Source organism: Solea senegalensis, linkage group LG9 (assembly GCF_019176455.1).
Source record: "Solea senegalensis isolate Sse05_10M linkage group LG9, IFAPA_SoseM_1, whole genome shotgun sequence".
Taxonomy (NCBI): domain Eukaryota; kingdom Metazoa; phylum Chordata; class Actinopteri; order Pleuronectiformes; family Soleidae; genus Solea; species Solea senegalensis.
In genome coordinates, this window is record NC_058029.1 from 22,207,913 (window position 1) to 22,229,607 (window position 21,695).

At 38.6% G+C, this 21,695-nt stretch overlaps 1 protein-coding gene across 2 annotated transcripts in view; it reads left to right on the forward strand.

Annotated features, from left to right (window-relative positions):
- LOC122774806 (mannosyl-oligosaccharide 1,2-alpha-mannosidase IA) overlaps positions 1-21,695 on the forward strand; it is a 170,960-nt gene that overhangs the window by 71,554 nt on the left and 77,711 nt on the right. For both annotated transcript variants that reach the window (XM_044034334.1, XM_044034335.1), the window contains exon 2: positions 9,773-9,869. In XM_044034334.1, the coding sequence (XP_043890269.1) occupies positions 9,773-9,869 (97 nt within the window). The remainder of the gene's footprint in view (positions 1-9,772; positions 9,870-21,695) is intronic.

The window sequence follows — 21,695 nt, forward strand, 5'->3', positions numbered from 1 at the left end:
AGAGGAAGCGTGTGCTTTTTCCATGCGCGGGGTAGCGTTGAGGGAAGTTAAGGTGGGAAGTGCATGACAAAACAATGAGGACAAGCTGATTCTGTATTTTCTCTGCCAAAGATCCCCTTGGTTTCAGGTGATGACACAGCAGCTCATTAATGCAGCAGTGTCTTGGGGCTGCTATCCTGTGGTGCTGGGCTGTGACGCATAATCCATGATCCACCCAAAGCCTCCCAGATTATAGGGATTGTATATTTTGTATATATATTGTAATGTATATTTAGAATTCATTTAAGATATACTTGTTGATGTGGTATAAAATGGCCCATGGTTGTTTATGCTAAGAAAGAATGATTGTGCTAATGGTCCACTGTCATTTGTGTTGGTGTTTTTGAACTGAGTGAGTTGGAATGTCTTAATGGCCTAAGGACAGTGGTGTAACTGCATGAGCAAAGCAACTCTAACTTTCTGGCAAAGCTTTAATAAGTGTTCTGATTATGTTCTGTCACTGTATAAAAGATCGTCCACCTCAGTTTTGTCTATAATGTCTGAAGCACATGTTTCAATTTTGTTATAAACATTCACTTGGATTCTTATATGAAGTGATTACAATTTGGTGGCCAAAGGTCACGTCCACAACCACAACAGCAAAACATAATGACCTCTTGCAGCAACTAAGGATCAACTGGACTAAAAGCACAGTGAAATGCTGAAAAGCAGCAGATCCCTCCATTCAACTCTGTTACCAGATGAGATGGGATTGGTGTCAGATTGGAGGATGATGAAGGCTTTACCAGTTTCTAAATAGCTGTGACAGTTGCGTTCCGACAACAACAAACTTCAACACTTTACATTGTGGTCCTCCGGTTTCTCTATTTTAAACAATCAAATGCAATAAATTTCATCCTGTCAAAACTCAGATTGATGAGAGGATGCTTCTCCTCTCATACCACATGCTGTTTGATGGATGCTGTTCTCCAAAGTTCCAGACAGCACCGCAAGTGTGTACTCTTTCCACATGAATGGTCCCAGTGGCAGTTCTGCCTGTGGAAGTATATTAGAATCCTGTGTGGATCTGTCATCACCCCCACTCTCTCATAATCATAATGGACCAGAAAACAAAAAGGACTGTTATTTTTTAGATTTATGTTTTTTTTTGCAGTAAAGATTTTCATCCATTTAGATTAAAGTCTTAAACTGTAACTGATACTGTCAGTTACTTTTGTACACTTCTTAGATTACAATTTGAACTCTAACTTTGTAACATGTAGGTATTAGTTAATCACGTCAGTCATCACATAAACTATGCTGGAACAGATGAGTTATAAATCATAGATACAGGTTGAGCCATTTTGTATGTCCTCAATCGCTGAAGTACTCTCTGGTGAATCTTGACCTTCACTAATGACAGGGGGGGCCGGTCATCACATCAAGCAGCTCTCAGAGCTGCTGAGAAAACAGATATCTGTTTCAACAATACACGCTGAGGTGTAATCTTTCATACTTACTATGATGCTTCATTTTTTAAATATATGTAATTTATTTTTGACAGACCTATGACCAGACCATTGTTGACAGATCATCACTTAGAGTGAAATGTAAATATGGATCCTGTCCAATCTCTTGGGAGATTGAAACTCATACATGTCGTATGACAGAAAATATGCGGCCTTATTAATTTTTCAGTCATTGTTATCAAAATCCCAGCCCCAATTTACATAAAATATACTCTCATTATATTGACAACGTGACTAAACTTTTTGACCATCATGTTTACAAACAATGACTTGTCATTCTGACACCAGCATTTCCACTAACTTAAATATTTATATTTGAAAGATAAATAATGTATCACAGCAGCTGTCGTGTGTGTGGTGCTCTTTGTACTGATCGTTTTGCAAATACTTGAGAAATGTACCAGTGACCGAAAAAAAACCTGAAATCTCATGCAAAATTCAAACAGAAAACAAACAAGAATGATATTCATATAATTGTATAAACCAAATGCTTCATAACATGCACTTCCATATAAATTCACCGTCTTGACAGTTTTGTGAATTGAAAGTCCAAGTAGTGGCATCTTTGAGTGCAGAGAGCTCCCAAACCATCAACAGCCATGTTTAATTTAGGACTGTTATTAAGTTAATTAGTTGCAGCTGATATGACAAACCAGCAGTGACAGAGATGCTCAGCACCAGTTAAATAAAAAGCTGCAGGTGAATTTTTTGTGCTTTCCATTAAGCTGAATTCTGTACCACCACAAGCACCCGACCCCCCCGCCACGTGCTGTCAGATGTTCACATTGTCACACACCAGTTCACTGTGTGTTGTAACACTGTGAAATCCAAGCTGATGTTTAATATAAGGCTAAGTATTTAGGTTGTGTGAGATCTCACAGCAGCAGTTCTGTAGAGAAACTCACACTACTACTGATGATAGTAATACCAACACTGTTGCTGTGCCTTACACTCTAATTAATTGTCCCGAATAAGCTACAAATTATGCAGCGCAACAATTGATCTTTGTGTATCTACCTCTCCTAAGCCACAGGGGCCATTGAATCCAAACCCAGCTGTCAGTACTTCCTTTACAACAAAGCAGCGTGGTGATCTCTCGTCAGCCCACATTTTTGCTAATTAGCTATATAACCACAGTGAATGTGAATTTTCATGGCAGCTACACATATCTGGACTTAATAGAAATTCAACCTTTCTGCTTTTTTTAAAATATATTCTGCATGCATGAAGTATCTGTTTATTCACAATGTTTATTCCCAATTTTTTGTCAAAGAGCTGCAAGACAAAAGGAGATTTAGCGTTTAGAATTTGAATCGTCAAATCATGAAGGAAAAACACATTGTTCCTTGACAATAGCAAGACAATATACCATGTTTATGTTTGTGTTGCATTTAGTTTGCAGCTGCAATAGATAGCCATTTGTAAGATTAGTTACAATAATCCTCTCAGAGGATTTATCCTACCAAGCACCAGATGTAGACATTCTCCTGTCTGCTTGTTATTTTTGCATGTTGTGTCAGAGAAACCTTTCCCTCTGGGTCATCCATTGAAGCTGTTAAACGCTGACCTTCTTTGCAGTGATGGAGTAAAGGATATTTAAAAGAAACTTTAATGTCGGTGCTGCCCTTTGCCACTGGTGTTGTGATCCTGTAAATGTACTGTTCACATAATATTATATGTGTATTATAAACAAAAATATCCCCACACTGCTGATTTGAATATGTCAAGGCTGTCTCTAATGTCTGTGTTATCCTCCAACTTGAGCAAATTAGACAAGCATACGTTATACAGTACCTGAGGGGTTATCACAATAGTTGGACCAATACATTATTATAAGGTGTAATATTTACACCTTAAGTTAAAAGTGTAGAAAGTACAGTAGCCCTCAGGTTACGTACTAATGCAAAAGGCTTTCTTGGACAGTGTTCACATTTGGCATTGACATATGCCCTGGATGCATCTCCTGTAGCCACATGTGACTGTATGTGGCTGCACCTGTTAAAATACACACTGATGTTATGTCAGTTCAAAAGAAAGATGTGTAAATAATGTGAAGGTGGCTTTTTAGCCTAAAACAAAAAAGAATCCTCTCAGTTCAGTGTAAAACTGAAGTGATTCAGAGGATGTCAGCTAAGAAATATAGCCATGTGTCCCCAAACCACCTCTACATGTTGTTTCTGTTCTCATACTTAGTGCTGTCAGTGTGTGATTGCATTATTTCAAGCCAGATGGTAATACCATTTCTGAATAGGTTCAAGGAAACAGAAGTGCAACATGGTGGACTCTATGGAAGAGGATCTACTCCTGGTATAAATAAAGGGCTCAGGTGGTAAAGAAAACACAACTATTGTTAATATCAGGTTATGATATACTAATGAAAACACAATTATATTATTCCAGTTCTGCTGCTGCATCTCCAAATATTCTTCTCTCTGAACCTTGAAATAAAATGTGTTCTAGTGTTAATTGTGATATGGAAAAACTGTTTTGGGACATTAGTAAATATATGTATCTTTGGAGAGTTTCAGTTTGTGCAAAGCAGATGTGCTTCCAACAGACAGAGAAACAGAGACTGGCTGATTATAGCCTTGAGTTTTAGAAACGCACATATCCGTCAAAGTGAGACAGCTTGTCCTTAGACCGTAAACAAGGCAGATGCATATATTCAGTAAAACAAAACTGGTTCATATTACACATGTTTCCTTTCATGTTTTCTCAATACTGTGTGGCCTAAAGGATCAGTTTCTCCAGGCTTTAGTGTTACAGAAGCATATAAAGGTCACATATCCCGTTGTTTCTTCAAAACTAGTGCAGTGAGTCTGAACAGTGCAGTACCCTGCAGACTACTTGAGGGCCCATGCTGGTGAGGAGGAAGAGGTCCAGCACTCAGATAATTGTACCCGCTTGTGGTGTCATTTCCTCTGGGAGTGTTATGACCTGAAAAGGAAACATGGTACGTTTCTAGATAATCTGAGAAGAGCAGAGTTAAGGTCTTTATGAAAAGCTTTTTTAGACTTGAGATGGATGGATTTCATGTGAAGCTGAAGTGGCATTTCAAAACTGTCACTCATGAAATAATGTATACAATGCCATTCATTTATACTTATGAAGAAAAGGGAAATGAATATGGTCTAAATTACAGCATGTCTGTGCTATTGTTGTATTTGTTATAGGATTTAAATGTTAAAGGTTCTTTACATGAGATCAGATGTCGGTTGCCAAACATTAATGACTCACCACCTTGGCCTATCATTTTAGATTAGACTAAGACTATAATCCAGGTTTTTATTTGTTACTCAAAACTTACTCAGTTTGCCAATTATTGATTTACTCATTTTGTTAATATGAATATGTATCAATACATTTCATGTATGTCTAATTTAGTGATCAGCTAAGGGAAGTTAAACACAAACAATAATCCGCAAAAAATGTAAGTGATTTATTATCGAAATGTCAGTAGAGAATCCCATGACTGTCACACTATTGTTTCAGCCATTATCTTAATACACCCTCACTTGAGGAAGACCACGCTGGGTTGTGTCCTGTATGCAGTCAGGTGGTTCATTATACACAGTCAAGCTTTTTTCCTTTTCCTTCCGTTTTAACCTCAATATAATAGTGCATTTATTAGTGTCTAAAATCTAGAATCCAAAATTCTCTAAGTAATTTTAGATTCTGATCTTGAGATTGCACCTTTAGGTTACAATAAAGGGGCAAACCAGCTTGAACACACTTAATTATCGTGATCTACTCTCAGTTTTCAGTGGAATTCTGACATACAGTATGTCCAGGTGTTATTATATGCCTATATTATACGTCAAAAAGAAATTTCAAAACTCTGACATAGGGCAGTTGTTGACGTCGCTAAAGTGTGGTTCATTTCTCAGAGGCAGGGTTCTGTGTTCAATTTACAGCACAACCTCAGGACCACGCAGGTGCTGGTCTATGTGTCAGAATGACATGTTTGGTAGCAGACTCCTCCAACGAAGGAGGATTTACATGAAACATCAAGACAGAAAACTTAACCATAATGTAGTTTTTTAAACAGGAAACAGTCGTAACCACATACTGTATACAGCATGTCTCACTTAATGATGTGGCTGCTGTTGCGCATGACTCCTGACCTACAATCTTAGTATTGGCATGTTGAATCTCTGGTCAATCTCTGATTCATTTTAATCACTGTCTCTGTGTTCATTTTATTGATCTTGTTTGCCCTACAACCAGCCAATTATTTTAACCAAAGAACAGACGGTGTCCTGTCAGAGCATGTCCGCATTCTTTTTGCCCTCAGAAAACGAATCACTCAACTGTTTGCTCTATTGGAGAAGCAGCTTTAGGGGCGGCATGATCTGCTTTGGCAGCAGCTATTGATTAGCACTGTGTGTGTTGTAGTGATGGGTTGTTACACCAGCAATCCTACGGCTGTATGACCTCAGTCTTCCCACACTTTGACCCTTCACAGCACACAACAGCAGGAAGTAAAAAAAAAAGACAATGTCAGTTATTTGTTTCCCTCCACTGGAATGAAACATATTCACTGTGTAGAGGGAAGCTGAGCCAAAAGTTGTTATGGAGTGTGACAGTTTTACATCTTCTTACGATTTCTTGAATTATGTTGGTCATAGAGTTTATGTTTTTTGGCTGTGATTGTCTGTTTGTTTGTGAGCAGCATGACTTTGCTGATAAATGATTTCATTTTGATGATGACACAGAAGTTTTTTCAAATAATTGTGTACATTGCAAGATAGTGGAGTGTATTGATAACATGAAAATATATTTACCGTAATATTTATAACAAGCTGAACAAGCTGAAAGTTGTTGTATATTACATGATAAGCATTTTTGTCTGTCTGATTAATAATCTAAAGGGCCAATTGTTTCAGTATTAACACTTGTTGACCAGTTGATGTACACCGATGTATGGGATATGTGTATTGTTAAATTGTTCTCCGGTTTCCTCCCACATGTCCAAAAACATGCAGAGGTTAATTGGACACTCTAAAATTGCACGTAGGTGCGAGTGTGTGAGTGAATGGTTGTCCATCTGTGTTGACCCTGCGATAGACTGGTGACTTGTCCAGGTGTACCCTGCATTTCTCTACATGTAAGCTAGGATTGGCACTCTGTGACCCTCATGTGGAGGATAAAGCAGTAGAAAATTGATGAATGTATGGACCTTGGCCTTAATAATTTTTTTATTAATTTTTTATTATGCCTGGACAAAAAAAAAAACATACTCAAATTTTTGATAGAGCAGTTGTAGCCTGATTACGGCACATATTTGCTGAGATGTTGTTTTGGTAACCTTATATACAATGTCACAACATTTGAGTTCACAGCTGAAATTGGTATATTGAGGATTGGACAGCTCTGGCTGCAAATATCTGCCATAGACTTAATGCAGTCTAGTTGGAGAAGGATGATGATGTCACTCATTGACCTAGTCTTTGTGGTGGCAAATTTCCAACCCAGAAGTGGCTGATGAGTGGAGATGTGATGCACTGACAAATGACAAGCAAAGAATGCACTGGTCAACAAAGTCACTGAGATGATGTGGTACCAGGAGAATCCAGCAGGCAACAGAGAAACAAACTCCCACATCGAGGGGATTCTGCTGAAATGCCAGACAGCCATATGAATGAGCTGACAGAAGTCAGACAGGGCAGAGGCAGAACTCAGAGTCAGAGATACAAGGCTGTTGTGTTTACCAGGGCAAGGATGAGTAGAGCAGGTCAAAGGCAGAGTTGGCAACAGGAGGTCAAAACAGGGGTAAACTCTGGATAGACTTGCCTGCTGAAGGTAAAGAACACTGGCAGAGAGCTGAGTGTGGGGGTGGCTTATACATTGGCATAATTGGACATGAGTTGTAGCTGGAGAAGATGTGAGTGTAATTGTGCAGATAGATGGAATTGACTGGTAGATGAACTTTATGAGTTGAGAGTTGGAACAATGTGTTAAGTCTTCTCCAGCACATCCCAAAGATTTTCAGTGGAGTTACAGTTGCGACTCAGTGGTGACCAATCCATGTGTGAAAATGATGTGTCATGCTCCCTGAACCATTCTTTCACCATTTAAGTCCAATGAATCATACTTTGTCATCTTGGAATATCCCTGAAAAACGCGGTCAGTTGGTCAGCTGACCTCACTTCTCTGAATCAAGACCTGACTAACTGAAGCAACCACAGATTCTAACACTACCCCCACAGGTGTGTATGGTTGGCGATATATGGTCAAATATTAGCATATGTGACTCTTTTTTTGGTCCAGTCAATCCAAATAAGCTAGGAGTGCGGTGTGCAGGTGGCGTAACAAGCCATGTGTGTTGAGTCATGTCCCTTATGGTCCATTTTGGGTTCCAAGGTTTTTTCTACAAGTTGGAAAACTCTGAGGCAATCAAGAGAGAGTGATACTTTAAAAGCATTTTGTATATCATTGCTATTGACATATATCCATAGTATTGATAGATTCATTTTAAGTACAAGTAAACCTGTACTAAATACATCTCTCAGAATCTTGAATCACCAGGTCAAAGCAGATTAATGTTACCACTGGAAAGATTCTATGCCTTCAATCATGCAGTTTCAGAATACCCATCTGTCTGTTCTCCACTCTGCCCAACATTTATTTATTTGATGGTCATAACGTCCTGCTTCCCTCACTGTTTTCATTATGCCATTTGATAATTCTTTGCAGAGGTTGTGTGATGTTTAGTCTGTCATTACATCCCTTAGAAGAAAGTGAGAGGAACACAGAGTTCTAACATGTTTTCTACAAACACTTTGGCTTTTAAAGCTGCAGAGGAGTGAGACATTATACAAGATGGATTAAGTTATGGAGTAAGTTTCACATAAAACGTGAGACTTTTTCATGATTTCATTCTGCCATGGATGAAGAATGTTCTATTATTCCTCTTTCAACACTCTGAGGAAAGTATTACCTTTGTGAACACACTTGATTTCCACCGTATGATTCACTGGCATTTTTCCCTTAATCACATTTTGTGCTTGTTTCTCACACTGTAATAGTTCTTCTGTCTGTACACTAAAGTTTGTGAAAACACTGGTTGAAATCAGACTTGATCCCTTACACAAAGGCAACAAAAGAAAAAAAAATACCTGAAAGCAGAGGTGGTTTTGTCTTTTAATCTGCAAATGTTTTTCAGTGCTTAATGCATTTAAGTGTGTGGTGCTGTACAAATGATAAACCACAAAACAAACTGGTACAATATCAAAATCACCTTCAAGTACATGTAACATTTATTTTAAGCAAGACTTTATAGGAGCTGGTGTTTTGTAGTGTGAAAAGTGAGACTGGTGCTGTATATTATTTGAGGCTTCAGTAATGAGGTTCTCAGCATGAGAAGAGTTTGAGCTCCAGGCCTCATCAGAGAGGAAATCGGATTCATGTTGTTTTTTTCTCGCATACTTATCTGAGCCCACATTGAGAGAGGGAGGAGTCTCTTGTAGCAATAATGGAGATGACACTGTTTTACTGTGAAGCCCACAGAGGTGGTAAATGTAATTCCGCTCTCATTGTCCATCTTGTGACTGACTGCACAGAGAGCACCAACTTATTTGTGTTTGGATTTTGCAATTAGCAATTTAATTAAATTAACTTTAATTTGCCCTAAGCACATGTACAGTATTTTTTATTTCAAGCCATTGTGTATTCAGCATCACAATCCTTTGCTGAGCTGATATGAATTTTTGTTATATCTGCATTTAAATTGACACTGTGTTGAATTTCCTCTACATGTAAAGTACATGCCACATTTAAATCCATTGATGATATGATTTCTATTTGTGAATTCCTATATTCATTAGATTAAAAAAAAGGCCCTCCCTTACTAAAGTTAAATGTAAATGTGTTGCTTGATAGATGTGTTTCTCTCTTGTGTACTTTTTACTGCATCAAAGTTGGTTTGCTTCTGTGCAAATTGCATCTTTTACGTCTTTCATTAGTTGGGGAGGAGTGCAGTGCATAATTTAAAAAAAACTTTCTTCTTTAAGACATGTTTTTATCCATTAAACTTGTGTTTCAACAACATACATCATTTCATCTTCAATTTAGGAGGAGTTGAGGAGGAGAAGCTGCAGGGGAAATGTCAGTCTTATTGTTTATGTGTGATAATTGCCTGTTTGTCCTTAATCCTGTCCTGATCAATAAGCTATCATTCCTTTGCCTTTGAGCTATGCCAATTTAATTACGTTTGGGTTGTCTGCCTATCAGCCCAGTGACGGCTGTTTCTGTTTATGTTGCAGATGATGAAGTTTGCCTGGGACAACTACAAGCGTTATGCCTGGGGCAAGAATGAGCTCCGGCCTTTGACGAAAAACGGGCATATTGGCAACATGTTCGGTGAGTGTCAGCATTTTGCCCAAGGCACACTGGGCCTGGAAGGTCATCCCGCAGTTTTTTTTTTGTAAGACATGTTGACCTTTCTGTTGAATGGGTTTATGCAAGAAAAAAAAACTGAGTTCAAACATTTTTCACCACTCACACTTGATAATAGTCTCCCACAATCAGTTGTGAGCCATCAGGTGAAAATCATCAAGTAGCACCCGTTTGCACCTCAGTGAGCTTTTGTCACTGTATCCTACTTATGTTTCACTCAGCTTGGGAAAACCTGCCAGAGGTGTCACAGTTCCCAACAGCCTCTAATTGAAGTTAGACTCAGTGGGGTCCTCAGGTCCTCTGCAGTGGAGCATATCAGTCACTTTACACTGCTGAGCCAAAGGGAAATACCACAATAAAGTCCTTTAATAAAGGGCGAATCAGCGCTTAATAAGACTTGGATGGTACCGTCTGCTGTTCCTGCAGTCTACCGCCTTCACATCTATGTAATTTAGGATTATTAAGGAGATGATGCAAGCTCTCCAGTGTTGGTTTTTATACCGTCAGTGCTCTAAGGTTGCCAAGTTCCTCGTTAACAGGAGTAATTTTGCTTTTTACTGTGCTGATCTGTTGTATTTCAAGCAACTAGGGTTTTATTTTTGACAAGATTGACAAATAATTCACACAAACACAGATTTTGCGTGAAGTTTTTATAAATTAGAAAATGTTATAAATTCTGATTATCAAAGATACAGTTCCACTCAATAATAGTGATAGTTCTAACTTTAACTTCAACAATACATTTGAGTTGAAGGAATAAGTGATGCGATGTGTGATTTAAATGTAAATAATATACATCCCAGGTACATTTATAGCATCAGATTTTATTGGTGCACAATAAAGTAACTTATGCCAAAGTGAATCTCCCACTCACTTCAATGTATTCAACTGAATTAACTTTTCTTTGTTGAATGGCCTTTTTATATGCTGTAAGCAATAGAGCTCTCTTCGTTATATCAGTAATGTCTCAAGATAAGTTTTCATGGCCCTTTCTCCTCACACTACTTGTGATATAAGGCATCATTAGCAGGGACTAACAGCCAAGGACATTAGAAGCTAATGGACTGTAGTGTTGTCAGTATTAGAACTTGAACAATCCATTGACAAGTCATCTCTATCATTCCTAAACTTGATAGAGTCAGTTGCAACGATTTGTTTGCATTATGCAATGTCTGTCTGCTGCAGGGCAGACAGTAGACTCCAAAGCAGATTCGCAGCAATGAGCCTTGATATCGACTCATAAAAATGTTATGGCTATTATATTAGCAAACAATCACTCTATATTACTTACCGATCCAGCACCAACTGCTTGTGTTAAACTGTGGTTTGTGCTGTTAAAGCTGGATTTATCTTCAACTAAGAGATTAATGGCTGCTATTTGCTATTGATGCCAATGATTGAAGATTTCTATCCAATCAAAATCGGATTATTATAATTATTCTGATTTTGTAATTTGACTTCTCATGTCTCTATAGAGAGAGCATATATATATATATACATACATACATACACATATATATGCATATGCATATATACTAGGGCATACTAGGGCATTAATACTAGGACATTAATGAATTTAATTGAATCTGTCAATAAAGTCTAAAATCTAATAAAGTTCTCTGTAATATTAACACTCAATATGTACAGTAAAAAACAAAGGAATCAACATGCCTTCTCAAAGACATTTAAACAAAACAAACATATATAATACCTTGAATTGTCTGGAAATTGTAATTGCATAACACGCACCTTGTGCCACTGACGTTGACACGTCGTCTTTTCTGTTAATGCCCTAATATATACACATACACACACACACACACACACACACACACACACATATGATATTCAGTTAAATGAGAATGGTGGCAGCAGCTAAAATGCAAAGCAATCGTTTGCCAACTGGTGCAGGAATCATCATTAGAATAGCAGCTCTGCCAAATCTTTCACATCAGAGGAATTTGTTTTGTACCAGTATGATCATCATCCTGTTCTTTTGGCTGCTCGCAGATACAGGTTGCCACAACAGATCGTTTACTTCAATCTCATCTTTCTTCTCTACACTGATGATCTGGCAAAGATCAGGGACAGTTCATTTAACATCCTGAGAGGTCCAGATAGAGAACATTTCCTTAAGCAAAGATCTGGAAAATCATAATGTCGCACATGTTTTAGTTGGTTAAGTAAAATATGAGCGTCAGCATTTGCGTGTAGTCAACAAATCAAGTAAAGTATCATAAATAATCAGCATTTAAAATGTTGACTTTTTACATTGAACTGGATGGGTTATAAATTAAATGCTCTTCTAATTTCAGGTTAAATATTACATATAACACACATACATATTTGTAAAAATTAAGCACTTTAAATCTTATGAACATTTAAAAAGAATTTGTTCAGTTCACCTTATTATTTTTTATTTACCGATAAGTTTACTATTTTAATTCAAACCTTGTAGTGTCTCTCTTCAGTACACCACATAAAGTAACTTTTCTCTAATAAATCTGTTATCGAGTGCTTTTATTTTAGTACAGGTGCAGGACAGACAGATGGAGCAACTGTGGTCAATCGTCACTTTATTTGTCTATTTTGTGGTGTGGCACACTGTAAATACTATGTTCAAAAAAGAGCCGATGCAACTGAGAGGCAGATGTCACACAGGCAGTGTTGCTCTCTTCATATGTGCTTGAATAAAAAGTGAGATGTCCCACTTTTTATTCTCAATATATTTCACATTTTAAATGTGGCAGATAATTTGACACTGAAGACAACATCTGGGTGACCTCTGGCATATATTCTTAAGCCGGCGGCCTTGTTTGATCCAGGATAAATATTCAAATATTTTTCAGTGTCAAATTCCTACAAAAACAGTTGATTTAATTTCTCCTGGGGTATGAAAGATTTAAATGCAAAGTGTAATTTTCCTCCAATACATATCATTACCACACTTTTTAAAAATAATTATTCTCTGAAGAGCTCTGAAATAACATTTCTCACAATGGATGGTTCAGCCCTCATTGTCTCACCATCTTTATCTTTTCAGTGGCACTATCCACTAAAAGATGAATTTGTAAAGCCAGTGTGTGGGGGGGGGAGGGAAGGAACGCCCTTTCTACCAGTGTGGTTCCCATAATGAAATTTATTTTTCCATTTTCCATTCAGTGTAAATCAGGCATCATTTCCCCTCCACCCAGGTCTTGTTGTTTACTACACAGTATATTACCTATGAATAGTTCAGAGAGAGAGACTGAGAGTCAGGGAGAGAAGGCTAAAAAGGGCATTGTACAAGTGAGTAAATCTCACTGTTAAGAGTGGTGCGGGAAGCCAGGTATGAAATTGGATGTTGTGTTTTTTAATTTAATCCCTTGAGTAAACAGAGATGTGGCAAGTCTTGATTGACAGTTAGTGTTGTAGTCAGAAGCTTGTCAATATGCAGAGAATCATCAGAACATCCCTGCTGCTCTACACCCAAAAAAACACAGGCCAAACCACAGCAAGGGACAGCGAGTCGTTTTCCTCCCCTAACAGCTTCCCTGGCATCCTTTCGTTTTACTGTAATCTCCCTTTGAGTCTTTCCCTCAACCCCCCTCATTCCTTTCTATTTCTACTGTAAACCCTATCCTCTTTTCTTTGTCATGACTCTCAAGGCTGAAAGAGGCTCCGTCTTAACCATAGTTGATACATTCATTCTCATACATACACTGTTTTACTATATATAGTCAATAGTAATAGGGTTACCATAATGAGACACCCTTTCAGACTGTTGTCATACACGTCTAACAAATACTCATCAAAGTGACTTAAAGGAATGAAAGTGTGGATGAAAATGCCTCAGTTTGAGATCAGTAGCTCTTTGTATGTTATATTTATAAAAGTCATTGTCTGATAGCACTGCTGTAGCCTCTGTTTGCTTCTTTTTGTTATTTTCCCAGCCTGTCATTTCCCTACCTTCTCTTTTATGAGCCTCAAAAAAACAAACCTGACAGCTAGTTCAAGACAGGGTGGGCTTTTGCCATCATGGATCAGTTCATAGTGAGACAGATGATGGGCAGGGAGGTATGACACTGTAAGAAAAGGCACATTTTAGAGGAAAAATGAGGAAAGAGGAAATGGCTTACGAAGGATGTCATGATATTGTGAGCTTTTTAAGATTTTAAAAAGGAACATATTTATGTGTGTGGGAAAATGCTGCAAAGTCTCTTTAGGACACTAGTTAACTGTACAACTTGCAAACCAAAGCCCTTGGTACAGTGAATAATTTTCAGTGTTTGGCTCCCAGAGCTCTCGTGACCTACTTTTATGGTGGATTGCATTAACTACAAGTATCAGTAGTGATGGTTCTGTATTTGTAGCTCAGAACATGAGAGAAGGAAGCCCTTGGCTTTAAATATAAATGTTGTTCAACACAAACAGGGCATCCGTTTGAATCGTGATGCAAAAAAGTTGCACAGATTCTCGATTCTTCAAAAATAAATCCTTATATGATCTGCAAAAGCTCTACTCCAGGCCAGCAGATTGATGTAAACTAAGCCAAGCCAAGCAAGGACATTGTTGTTCTGGTTTTATTAAATGTTGAACACAGCTTTGCTTCAGTTAAATTGGTTTATAACTACTTTTTGTCCGGAATTTCCTTTACTAAATACTTCAATTTACCATCGCATAACTGGAAGCAAACCAGACTCCAGAAATCATAAGAGAGCCACAACAGAGGCTGTTTTTTTTAACATGTCACTGAGCACTAGTGACATGTTAATGCAGTAAAAGCACTGAGGCATCTTAATCCTGTAAGGCTCACTTCATTGTCTTCAATCACTTTATACAGTTGCTACAAAGTGAGAGGCCAACAGGTACCAGGGCCTAAATGGGGGACTAAAAAGATATTCATCCCTCTGTGAACGTTGTAGGCACGATTACATTCGTGCCTACATGTGTGAGTCCCTAAGTGAGGCACACGACACATTAAATACAAAGCCAAAACCACAGTCCAACAGATGCCTGAGACAAGGCCTGTGATTGTAATTAAAGAAGAGAGAACATCACATTAGGTGTCACAGCTGCCCCTCCCTCACTCCAGAGATCTTTCATCAACAATAGATGTCCTATGGCTGTTAAGGGGATTGGCCACATGCTGCAATTCACATTTGCTATCCAGTTCTTTTCCAATAAATATAAAAATAAAGACCTTCCTGCACATGGAAAAAAAAAGATTATATAATCTTTTCCATTTTTACATGTAATCTATTCCCCCACTTTGCTCTCATTTTTTTCTTTTTCCTTCTTCATCCCAGGAGGTGCAATTATAGAGCATAAGGTCACTGGTTCTTGCTGCAAACAGTTCTGGAATGCTGAATGAGCTACGTCAGTGAAACAGGCCCAAGCTCTCACATTTCCTCTCATGGTTATTTTGGCTACCATTTAAAACCATTACTGTTTATTAGAAAATCCCAAGGGCTCTTCAGATGATGTACAGCTCTACCATGTGCTCATATGTGATGGGTAACTGTGGAGGAGAGAGGAGTGCGAGTGAAGACTTGATATATCTTGGATCAATGGCGAAAATGATTGGTTATTTATCATTCAGTTATCTTTAGCTGAAGGTGCAGTTGAAAGGGGAAATACTTTTATAAAACAGCTGATCCCCTTTGCAGAGGTGAGGGGTTTATAATCTTGCACAGCAAACAAAGCATTAACATCACAACATCTATCGTACCCGTGTATCACATTCACACACGGGACGCAGACATGCACACGTACAAACACTGCTGTTACGACTCGGTGAGTCTTAACCTTGAACACCCCTTTCATTTGCAAACCCCACCTCTTTTTCATATCCAAAGAACATTTTTTTTTTTTAAAGCATTCAGCTGGAAAACACTTCCACTTACAATCACTTGCTTTCTCCCCGCCCACATTTTAGCCAAAGCACTGAGTTTTTTTCCCCCTCCTCATTTGCAATTAGCAACACAAGCAGGCCTTGTGTCTGCTCTCAGGCACTGAGAACAAGGGAGGGAGTGGTTAACGTCTCTTATCATTAGATTTAAATGGAGGGCTAAACGAATGGCGCCTATCACCTGCTGTCACATTAGAGTCACAGAGTGAAGAGTTGTCACCATCCACCACCTACTTTCCATTTCTACCCCATCCATTTCTGTATCCCATGGGGCTACATCATGGGCTGAAATCATCTGTCTCCATAGCGACTGGTGCTAGGTGACAAATCAGGATCTGGTCTTTCCCCTGTCTGGAGAGCACATCCCAACCCGCATTCAATAACGCCTATTTGTTCTGGGGCAGATAAGGCCTCAAGCTGAAACTGCTGGCTGGACACGTCATATAATTGTTGGGCATAAAACAATTTTATCGTCATGGAAATCTACAGTTCCAGTGGGGGAAGGGAGATAATTTATACCAGTGACACACTTCCAGTAATGCCTAAGAACCATAGATCATTTAAAATATCTGTATCTAGATAACACTGAACTTGGTACACGTAATTTCTAATCAGAATCACTGTTGATTTTTGAGCAGACTTTTGCAATTCTGTAAAAAAAAACAAAAAACATGTTTCCCAGTTTTCACCTAATGACTGCAAGTCCAAACACACAGCAGTGATATGCTACACTTAACAGGATTGGAACTATATTATAAGTGAGTCATTTAAGCAAGAATATACATGCATTACATGTGTAAATAATGCAATAAATCTTTTGTTATTGTACATAGGGACTGAGAACAACACAGTGGAGCCAATGTGACAACCACATACTTTTGCTGTTATCAACTTTTAGTCAGGACAAGTTGGCAAAGTTCACTCTGTGAACTCAGTTACACTCAGAGATCAAACTTTGGAGAAAAATATTTCACCCTTACTGCTGTTGCATGCTGGTGCAGTTAAGGTGTAGACAGATGAGTAACTTGACAGCGAGCCTCTGATAATCCACTCTGGGGGTGAACCTGCTGTCAGAGCAGGTTTTGTCCCGCTGCACATAATAATGGTCCTGGCTGCATAGCTGTGCATCTGCTGGCATTAAAGCTGCGACAACTGCCTGGGGTATCAGAGCAAACCCAAACTGTGCTCAGAGATTGTGACAGCATTATAATGGCATGGCTGTGTTCAAGATCAGGAGTGTTTCATGAGGATCAGCAGCTACTTTGGGAAGTTAAGGACTCGGAGACAGGCAGAGTTTAGATAACTCTGCCTGTTATCTAAAGATAAGTTGAGAAACCAAAATTCATGACCTCGATCATCTCATAATTTTTCATTGTGAAGAAAGTCATTTTACTGCAGAGAAATGGGAAAACATCAAAGCATATCTTTTGTTATCCTCAACAACAACTCTATGCCTTTCCTTTCCCCACTGGATTAGAACAAGCCATCCTCAGCAGGCATGAACACATCATCAAGCCTCTGCGTCAGGGATTATAAACAAAATGATGAAAACTGCTCGCAAATTTTATGACGTAGCAGGAGGATTAGGAAAAGGGATTGTGCTCCATTTTACTGTGATGATTCTGTCACAGGCCGATGGATACTAGGATGAAGGTCAAATTTGCTTTGTTTCTTCATTGCAGTCACTTCTGTTAGGATGCATAAACTTTGAGTTTATGTAATCTGTGTTCACTGATCAGTCTAGAGTGACGCAGAGCTGGAGTCATCCTGCTGATGACGTCTACACTCTGAAACATGTTGCTTGGTGTGCAGTAATCAGATGGAGTTTGGCAGTTTTAATCTCAAGTGTTCCCGGCCAACCTCTTCAGCTTGTGGTGGTATTAGGAAGCAGATTTTCTTTCATTAACTTGCTTTAAGGAGTATTAATATACAGTACTTCTTCCTAGCTTTGCCTGATTGCATGCTGTCACCCTGACAGTATGATTGAGATTTCACTAAGCTGAAGAGTAAAAAAGACTCCTAAGTGCTAACACATTCTGTCATCTCTGCATTTGTCATCTTTGAAATGCCTCCCTGTTCCTCATCACATCTCTAGTCTTCTCAACGACAGTCTTCAGTGGAAATTCCCCCTCAGACACCATTCGTTCATTCCATTCATTTTGGAGGACCAAAATTCCATAATGAAAAATAAATAGATTAATCAATACATATGGTAATAAAGAATGAAATGCGTTAAATAATAAAGAAATGGGTCAAAATAAAACATACATTTCAAAATAAATATACCAGTTATTTTAAAAATGTATAAATATGCCCAGAAAATTATACATAATTGAATACAATTAATTATTTGCACCATAGCTCATGTGTCATCATCATGATCAACTTCTGGCTGGTTCGTGTTCTTAACTATAAACCCAACTTTAACAAATTTCTATTACATTACTGAAGCTTTTCTTTTTAAACGCTAATTTTCCAGCTCTGAAACATTCCATTCCAAAAGATTAGTTTCAGAAAAAGTAATACACAAAGTAATTACATTAATTTCGTTCAAATATTCATCACTGTCTGAACATATTTATTTTGAATTAACTTGTTTTGAATGTTTTAGTTTCCAATTTTCTCTATTAATTATCACATTACGGCAGTTTTGGTTCACCATACCGTAACTTTCTGTCTCATCGATCATATACTGCCTTCATGTTGCCTTATGTGAAAACATATTTGTATTTCTAAATATTTTCTGTGTGTCTCTGTCAGAGTTGCTGTTGTCTCAATTCTTCTCACAACAGTGACCCACAGAGAAAAGTCCTTTTGCTCCTACAGTGATCATCATAGCTTAAACCATTTGGCTCTGGGAGTGTAGCAGACACTTAAAAACAGCACAGGTTGACCTCTGCAGTCTAGTGTCTCTCAAGCTCCTGCGCAGATGCACTTTCATCTTCACTATTTTCTTGGCAGGATGAGGTCTCAGGTTTTCTATGTGGGTGGTGGTAAAATGCATGAAATAAATAGTTTTTGTCCTGATATTCTGCTGTTTAAAAACTTGAGCATTCAGCCTGACGGTCAATGGGCCACACTTGGTGGTGTTGGGAGTGGTTCAGAATGGTGTCTACAGCCTTTGGCATCCTGGAAATGGAAGGCGGTGACACTGACATTCATAGAAGGAAGGACAAAGCTGTGAAATAGAAATTGATATTGAGAAAGTGTTGTTAATTTTCTTTGAAAGTTTGTATTTCCTCTGAAGTTAAGTGTGAAATTGTGGATGGGCTAGCAGCGGTACTGTTCAATTTGCAGTCACTTTTTAATTGCTCTCTAAATTTGCATCATACAGATTGATTTAAATAATGGCAAGTTCATGTCTTTTACTTGATTAAAAATCGTGTTTTTAATAATCTTACAGTTTCAATCAACCACATATGCCAGGGGGCTAAATTTTTTTTCTTTGCTGCCTTTTAGAAACCTGACAGTAAAGTACTTTCCTTTAGGTGCTAACTAGATGTACAGAAGAGCTCATGTGCACAGACAAAAAGTACTTGCACACACTCACACATACATCTCTAAGTCTAGGTTATACCCACAGGGCTGCACCAATGATGCAGAGCGGCTGCTCTTTTAAGATGGCTGGTTTAATTCCTCCAGCTGACGGGTGCTCTTTGTCAACAGGTTATTATAGCACTCCTAAATTGGCTGGGTTGCACATTTTTCAGTGCACAGCTAGTGAGCCATAAAGTTCCATTCAGATGAGATAAAGTCTGGTAGGTGGGTGGGAAGCACTGCCCCGTTTTTATCTCCATTGGATATCTGAGATTAAGCTTGCAAGGTTGATTTATCAAGGTGTCGCACAAAAGCCTGAGACTGAACATTTAATTAATTTTTCATCCCGCTGACCTCCTCCTGCGTAAGGTTTTATCAATAATGGGATATTCTGGACTTTTCTTTCACTTGTTTACTTTGTGGATTTGACTTAGATGAACTTGACTGAGTTGTTGCTGTGGTGCCGTAGTCTATTGCTTAATCAGGGCCTCTCGCTTTAGCTGTCATCCCCAATCAGGTGTTGTGGGTTGACATAGCATCAGATGTATGATCCCCTTCTCCTATTGTACTGGCAAGTCTGCTGATAAATACAAGAGACAGGATTTTGGGACGCAGAGGAGATGAGGGGTTCAGTAATACTGCGTGTGGTGTAATCTCATCTGAGAGGCTGTCATATCAGACAGGGCTGCCGCACTGACACACCCCGCACCCCCACTATGACAAATTAGATTGCTGCAATTAGATTGACGTGTATAGCTGAGGGTCTGGCGCCTCTTTAATCATTTCTGGGTAGTTTGCATTTTGTATCTGTTTGTGATTAGATTAATTTGTGTAAAGGTGTGTAAATTGGCTACATTTTGGTAGTTTATTTTTGTTAAAAGCCAGCTATCAACTATCAAACCCTCTTGCTCCACTGTAAAATTACCAGTCAACATGTATGTATGTGGACATGTATTCTTTAAAACTCTTTTAGACTAACAGGTGCAACAGTCTTAACACCTCAGTTACAGATACAGTGCTCTCAGCTGACATACACACTGGGCATTTCACCAGTCCATCACAGGGCCACACATAGAGACAACCAACCATTCACTCTCACATTCACACCTATGCAATGATTATCTTATTATCAATCATCCAGAAACATTTAGCTTTTTCAAATAGGCTTTAGCTATTGTTCATTTAAAGCAGAGGTTTAGAGCTGTTCCTCGGCTCTTTTATATATTCCAGCAGTATAATATATTGTTATAGACTTGACTTGCTCAAAAAAGTGGAAGAATGATACTCATGAAAGCCCACAGCAGCTCAGAAATCAATAGGAGACAATACCGTTTCTCTCTGATGTGCAACATGCAGAGAATCAACACTGATATGCTTTCAGATAAAGGTTTCCTGCTGTCTGTGATTTTAGCTGAAGCCTCTGGTTCAGTTTCCTTCTCCTCCTCCTTGATGGGCCTCATAATGGAAAACATTTAATCTGCTGTTCTCTGCCCTTCCTTTGTCTTGCCAACCTAGTGCTATGATGCTGGAAAGCACAAATCAACATTAGATGCAAGTAATTTTGCTGGGCAGTTCATCTGCGTGATTATAATAATGGGGAAAATGGAGCAACAGAGTGGGAGAGAGCTGAGGCTGTGCGTGGTGATATGTGATCTAATCAGAAATTGTTTCCTCAAATTTTGTCCATGTGGACAATTCTGGGAACTAACCAGTTGTTTGGGAAAGGTTAGAAAGACTTTTTTTTCCATCTTTATGCTAAGCAGGAGATATATAGCATAGCATAGCATTGCTGTGCCATAGCAGCACAGCAATCATATAGATGCATCCCACAGAAAGAAAGAGTTAACTCAGTTGTTCAGGCATGCCATTGCACAAAATGGTAATGGTCTGTATTTATAGTGCTTTTCTAGTCTTGATGACCACTCAATCAGCTGCTTTACAGCACAGTTTTTTGCCATTCACCCGTTCACACCCATTCACTTACACATTCATACAGTACATTTTCATTCCCACGCTGCTGGCACAGCTGTCAGGGGGAATGTTATGTGTCTTGCCAAGGACACATTGGCATTTAGAACCCACAATCTTCCAGCTGAAAGACAACTCACTCTACCACTAAACCTTATTCTATTTCAAATGACTGTCAATTATCACACAACTATCAATCAATGCATTTTGTAAAGGCCGACTCACACACATGTTGGAGGCTTTCGAGGGCTGCTGAACTGCACTGTGGGTTGGTTGCCTCGCTCTGCTTGCATTGCACATGGCAGAAGTTCAGAAGCAGCAGCGCAAGCATAAGCCAATGAAATCATCTGGTGCAAATATTCCAACAAAGAAATAGCCAATCATGTCATTTGTGC